Source organism: Sorex araneus, chromosome 10, assembly GCF_027595985.1.
Source record: "Sorex araneus isolate mSorAra2 chromosome 10, mSorAra2.pri, whole genome shotgun sequence".
NCBI classification, from domain to species: domain Eukaryota; kingdom Metazoa; phylum Chordata; class Mammalia; order Eulipotyphla; family Soricidae; genus Sorex; species Sorex araneus.
The window spans coordinates 45266272-45272271 of NC_073311.1; the positions used below are offsets into that span (position 1 = coordinate 45266272).

The 6000-nt window shown below is 55.0% G+C and overlaps 1 protein-coding gene across 1 annotated transcript in view; it reads right to left on the bottom strand.

The window, feature by feature from the left end:
- NT5DC3 (5'-nucleotidase domain containing 3) overlaps positions 1–3215 on the bottom strand; it is a 57338-nt gene extending 54123 nt beyond the window's left edge. The window contains exon 1 of the mRNA XM_055118234.1: positions 2999–3215. Coding sequence (XP_054974209.1) covers positions 2999–3200 — 202 coding nt within the window. The 5' untranslated portion in view covers positions 3201–3215. The remainder of the gene's footprint in view (positions 1–2998) is intronic.
- Between the last annotated feature and the right edge of the window lie 2785 nt (positions 3216–6000).

The window sequence follows — 6000 nt, forward strand, 5'->3', positions numbered from 1 at the left end:
GCAAATTTCCGGGGAATACTACACCCCCAGCAAGGATCGGGGGCTGAACCCTACTGCTCAGCCCTGGCCCGGCTGTCCTGATAGGCGCCACCTGAACAAACACGTTCCCTGGGGGCTAGGCGCCCAGCCCCTGGGCACCCCTGTCTATAGACGAGAGAAGGAAGCCCTGGACAGTCCAGATTCAAAGGCTGCTAATGGCAAAGCCTGTCCATTACAAAATAACGTTTGGCACACATATGCTGCACCAAAGACCATGTGTTGCTTGCACCCAAGTGGCTGAGCACATGCGGTGCCCGAGCACATATGGAGCCTGCATCTCCCTTCTTGAGACATGTACTTTCATGCTTCCATATGTAATACTGGGGTATGTGCAGGGGCTCTCCCTGCCTTTAGGGAAGCCCATGTTCTTGAGCACATTACTCTCTTTCACTTTCTCTCCCTTCCCCTTCCTAAAAATCTCCAGACAAAATCTGTTTTTACTTAAAAAAAATTAATTTTTTAAAGGCTGGGGCTGGAGAGATGGTACAGTGGGTAGAGCACTCGCCTTGCACACAGCTGGCCCAGGTTTGTTTCCCAGCATCCCATGTGGTCCCATAAGCCCGCCAGGAGCAACTCCTGAGCATAACGCCAGGAAGTCAGCCCGGAGCACCGCTGCGTGTAGCCCAAAAACAAACCAAAAAGGCAAAATTGTGTCTGCAGTTTCTTAAAAACTAGATAACTGCCATTCAATCAAGCATGAGCATGATCCTCAGAGAGATGAAAGTTTATGATCACTCACAACCCGACGACACACACGTGTCTTTCGTAGACTGATTTGTAACAGTCCCAAACTGGGAAGAAATGAGTGAGCTATGGCTAAACATGCAATGCTTCACCACAGGACCAGACAGAACGTACACAGGGTAAGGTGCTTGCCTTGCACATGGCTAACCTGGGGCCAATCCCCAACAGTCCACATCGTCCCCCAAGCACCACCAGGAGTGATCCCTGAGCACAGAGCCAGGAAGAAAGCCCTGAGTACTTTTGTGTGTGGCCCAAATAACAAGAAACAGAAAATAAAATGTTTTTCCACCATGGCTGAAAAAAGGCCATCTGGGGTGCATCTACACTGGAAAAGACTACATAATAATTAGAAAAACAAAATATTTGAACCACTACTGATACAATATACAACTAAGATGACTCTCCAGGGACTTCTGCTTGTTAAAAAAAAAAAAATTCCAGGATATATCTGCCCAGGCTCAATGGGCAGAAGTGATATGCTTTAAATGCACGAGGACCCTCTGGTCCCAATCTGAGAGATCCCTCAGCACTGAGTCAACAGCTGCCTCTGGGAACCCCTAAGTAGAGCCCCTCCCCCAACAAAAATAAAGCAAAATTTAAAATGCTGCCTCCAAAAGGTTACATGCTGTACCATTCCATCTACAGATCATGTTTGATTGACAAGTTTTAGAAGAAGAGACCAGATCATGCTTCATGAGAAGGAGAAAGGTAGGCGTGGTAACAGACAATGGGAGAGATTGTGCAGAGAACAACTCTGAATTCACAAACCCAGTGTGGTGCTGGATTCACTTCACAAAGCATTAAAACCAAACACACACACACACACACACACACACACACACACACACATACACAAAACTCACAAAACCTGAAAATAAGATCTGTTTATCGAAGCGATGTCAACAGACCTGTTGTCATTCCGTATCATTTTGTTCTACAAAATGTTATCATTAGAAATCAGGGTCAAGGGTATGCCCAGTGCCCTGGGCTCATTCTCACTGTGGCACACAAATATCCAACAAATATCCAATTTCCTCCATTTGAAATCTCAATCATAAAAAAGTCCTGCGTGCCCAAAGGCAGGGCTTAGCTCACTTTCTCACATTTCTCTCCTCCGAGCTCCTCCGTCTCCAAAGCCAGGCTAATCTCCACCAAACCCACACACTGCCTCTCACGGAACCCAGATGAAAAATTAAACAGAGCAAAGGAAAACTAAGCAAAGAAACCCTGTTTCACAGTAGCCTGGCTTGCCAATCACCTTTGAGTGCCTCCAGAAAACCATCCCTGTGGGTGGCCAGTACTCCTCTTGCTCGCTATTGTTCCAATCCACTTCTGGACAAAGGATGGAAAATAAGACCCTACAAAACCCTTTCTCCAGCCAAATATTTTCCTCGTTATCTCTGTGCCCTCTCCACCTCTCCACCCCCCACACAGACACACACACCACCACCACACACACACAAAAGAAAAAAAAAGAAGAAGAAGAGAAAAATCTATAAAAATTGCTGTTGACTTCCCTGACTGGAAGCCCGGGTATTCCCCGGCCCCTCTAGACCAGCTCCCGAGTGCTCAGCGGCTACTGGAAGGCAGGACGCTCAGGAAACCCCAAGAGGGAGGGGGACTGGGGCTGACCTGTGGTCCAGGTGTGACCTTGACCCGGCGCCTTAAACCTGATCTATGGGATCCCGTGGCACCTCCCTGAAAGCAGGGGGGTGAATTCGGGGGAGGCGGTGGACCGCGCGCCCCGCACTCGAATTTCACTGGATCTCTCGGGGTTTCCGGAGCAAAGCTGGTTGTTTTGTCATCACCTAGCCGCAAAGTTGTCGTGCCCGCTGCTCGGTGAGAGCGGCAGCTCAACTCCGAGCATCCCCAACCAGGAAACCCTTTCCGATCGCAACCGCGGCAAATCCCACTGGGGGGTGGGGGGCGGAGAAAAGGTGAACGGGTGAGGCTGCAGCCCCCGCTGACAGCGCGGGGCGCGGGGATCCAGGGTGACCCGCCGCCTGCCCGGCTCCGCAGTTGTTGCTTGCTTGTTAGCGACACCTGCCCGGCCAGCGGGCGCCCCCGGAGTCCCATTCCGGGCTGAGCCCCAGCCCACCGGGACGGCCCCGACTCGGAAACTTCGGGGGCGCGTTTCCCCGCGCGTGCCCGACCCGCGCTGCGCAGGGGGTCCCGGAGGGGCCGGGCCGGGCGGGGAGGTCGCCGCGGGACTCACCGTCCGTGCTCCTCTTCGCCTCCCGGTAGCGCTCCCACAGGTAGCGCTTCATGTCCGCGGCGGCGCCCGGCGCGGTGCACAAGCGGCGCGCAGGGCCCGCGCGCGGCCGCCCCCGGCACGCGGTCCCGCCGGCCCCGCGCAGGGCGGCCAGCGCTCTCGCCCCGGCCCCACGGGCCGCCGCCGCTGCCGCCGCGGTCGCCATGCTCGCGGCCGCGCAGCTGCCAGTGGCGCCGCGGGGACCCGAGCGCTCTGCCCGGGCTGCGGGCGGCTCCCTGCGTCACGACACGTGGCGCGCGACCCGCCCCTTCGGCCGCCGCGGGGCGGGGCCAGGTCCTGCCGGGCGGGGCGGGGCCTGGTCCTGTCGGGCGGGGCGGGGCCTGGTCCTGTCGGGCGGGGCGGGGCCAGGTCCTGCCGGGCGGGGCCTAGTCCTACTAAACGAGCCTGATCCTGCCGAGTGGGGCGGGGCCTGTGTGGGGCGGGGCCTAGTTCTGCCAGGAGGGGCGAGGCCCAGTCGTGATAGGCGGGGCCTAGTCCTGCCGGGAAGGGAGGGGACTAGTTCTGCCAGGCCGATCGGGTTTAGCCCTACCATTAGGGGCGTGTTTAGCCCGAGCCTGGAGAGGCGGGGCCTAGTCCTGCCGGGAGGGGAGGGTCCCAGACGGGGGGTGGGGCCTAATCCTGCCGGGAGGAGCGGATTTAACCCTGCCAGGAGGGGTGGGGCCTAGCCCCGCTGGGGGCGGGGTCTAGCCCTATCGCGCGGGGCGGGGCCTAATTCTGCCACAAGGAGCAGGTTTAGCCCTGCCAGGAGGGGCGGAGCCTAGTCCTATCCGGAGGGGTGGGGCCTAATCTAGCCAGGAGGAGGCATTTAGCCCTGCCAGGAGGGATGTACCCTAGTCCTGAAGTCGTGATAGGTGGGACCTAGTTCTGCCAAGAGAGGCGGGGCCTAATGCTACCAGACTGAGCTGATTTAACCCTACCCAGAGGGGGCGGAGCCTAGTGGTGCGGGAGGCGGGGCCTAATACTGCCAGAAGGAGCAGGGCAGGTCAGGGTCAAAGTGTCAATTGGGGTTCAAAGTGCTGAGCCTACTGCAGTATATTTTGGGTTGGTTTTTTTTTAAAACCATTTTTGTTGAGGCACCGGGACTTACAGTGCTATTATACTTTTATGTGAACATCATTCCAACACCACATCCATCACTGAGGAGCCTGACTCCCTCCACCACGATCCCAAGGGCTCCTCCCAGCCACAACCTCTTCCTCGCACGCTCGGTGCTATAGACAGAATCTCCAGTTCCCTCCTTGGGACGCGCAGTCACTCCTTGAGCAGAGGAGCACAAACTCGGGCTTAGTAGGAGGAAGTGGAGGCCTTGTTGCAGGCCTTGGGTCACGACCTATGCTGACCGTCAAATCTTCAGTTTCCTCCCGCCATCTGTGGCCCGTCTCCACACTCCCATGACACTGACCACGTGTCTTTGGCCACGGGTCACTCAAGAGGTGTCCTCTTTTAGTGCTGATGGCTTCTGCAGTCTGACCCAGCCCCGGATCTCAGGGGTGGGCCTGGATCCCCACCTTGGATGCCTCTATTCATGCTGGTGATGGGACAGCACCATGCAGGCACAGTGCTACCTACCACGAAGCCTGCAAAGCCAGTACCCTCCGGAAGAAAGGGCCCCTGCCACCAGGCTCCTCCCTTGTGGGCTCACCTCTGCCCTGAGTCACCGGTCATTCCTGCAGAAAGGCTGTGTTGCACTCCCGAGTAAGACTGAGAATGTCTGAACTGCATTATCACCATCGCCCAGGCAGCTGTGTGGAGCTTCTGCAGTGACTCTCATGCTGGGATCTCTGCCCAGCATGGGAAACGGAGACACCCCGTGGAAAACAGGTAGGTAGGGCTCTACGGAAGACAGACAACCCAAGGCATTAGTGTCCCCGGAAGTTGTGGAGTTGGAAGATGAAGAGATGCTTAATGGGAAAAGGAGGCCTCTGGGTGAGTGGCAGGTAAGCATTCAGTTATTGGTGTGCATGCGACTGACAGAGGAACCCAGGTTTGTTGGACCCATGGCTGAGATCTCCAAGCCTGCTTGGATCAGGACTGGGCCTCCTCCACCCAGATCCCCAGTTTTCCAGTACCTTGGCAGTCACGCCCACAAACTCCCCCCCCACCATGTAATCTCATCAACAGCCAGGATCCAGAGACTATAAAACAAAACTCCCAGAAGAGAGCGATGCAATTTTTAAATTTTTTTTTCCCACACGGCAGAGCCTGGCAAGCTATCCGTGATATATTTGATATGCCAAAAACAGTAACAACAACATGTTCTTCATGTTCCTGGAGCAAGCAGACGCCATTGGGCTACACTAGCACACAGCAGGGACAAATGAAGATGTTACTGGAGCCTGCTCAAGCAAATCAATGAACAATAGGATGACAGTGATACAGTGATACAGTGATGATCATGAACATTCCACAACCCCCAGAAGTGGGTGTCATAATCTCTCCCATTTCCAAAGTAATGAAGCAAAGTGAAATAACTGTCCTGAAGTTATCCCACTGTGTCCATTCTTTCATCCGTCTTCCAGTATAGTGTAAACATTTAAATGGATGATAAGAGAAAAGGTAATAAAGGAAAAGGGAAGGGAAAAGATAGCCAACAGGTAAGTCTTAAGAGCTAATGAACCAGACCAGAGAGATAGCACAGCAGGTAAGGTACTCGCCATGCTCAAGGTAGACCCTGATTCAATCCTCGGCACCCCATATGATCTTCCAGGCACCGCCAGGAGTGATTCCTGAGTGTAGAGCCAGAATTAACTCCTGAGCATGGCCAGATGTGACCAAAAAAACATAGGGGGAGGGGTGATGGTGTGGAGAAGAGGCCAGAGATATATTGCAAGGGTAAGACAAGCACCCCTCTCCACCCCCACATACCACGTATAGTCCTCAGAGCCCCTCCAGGAGTGAACCCCAAGTACAGAGCCAGGATTAAGTCCTGAGCACAGCCAGGTGTG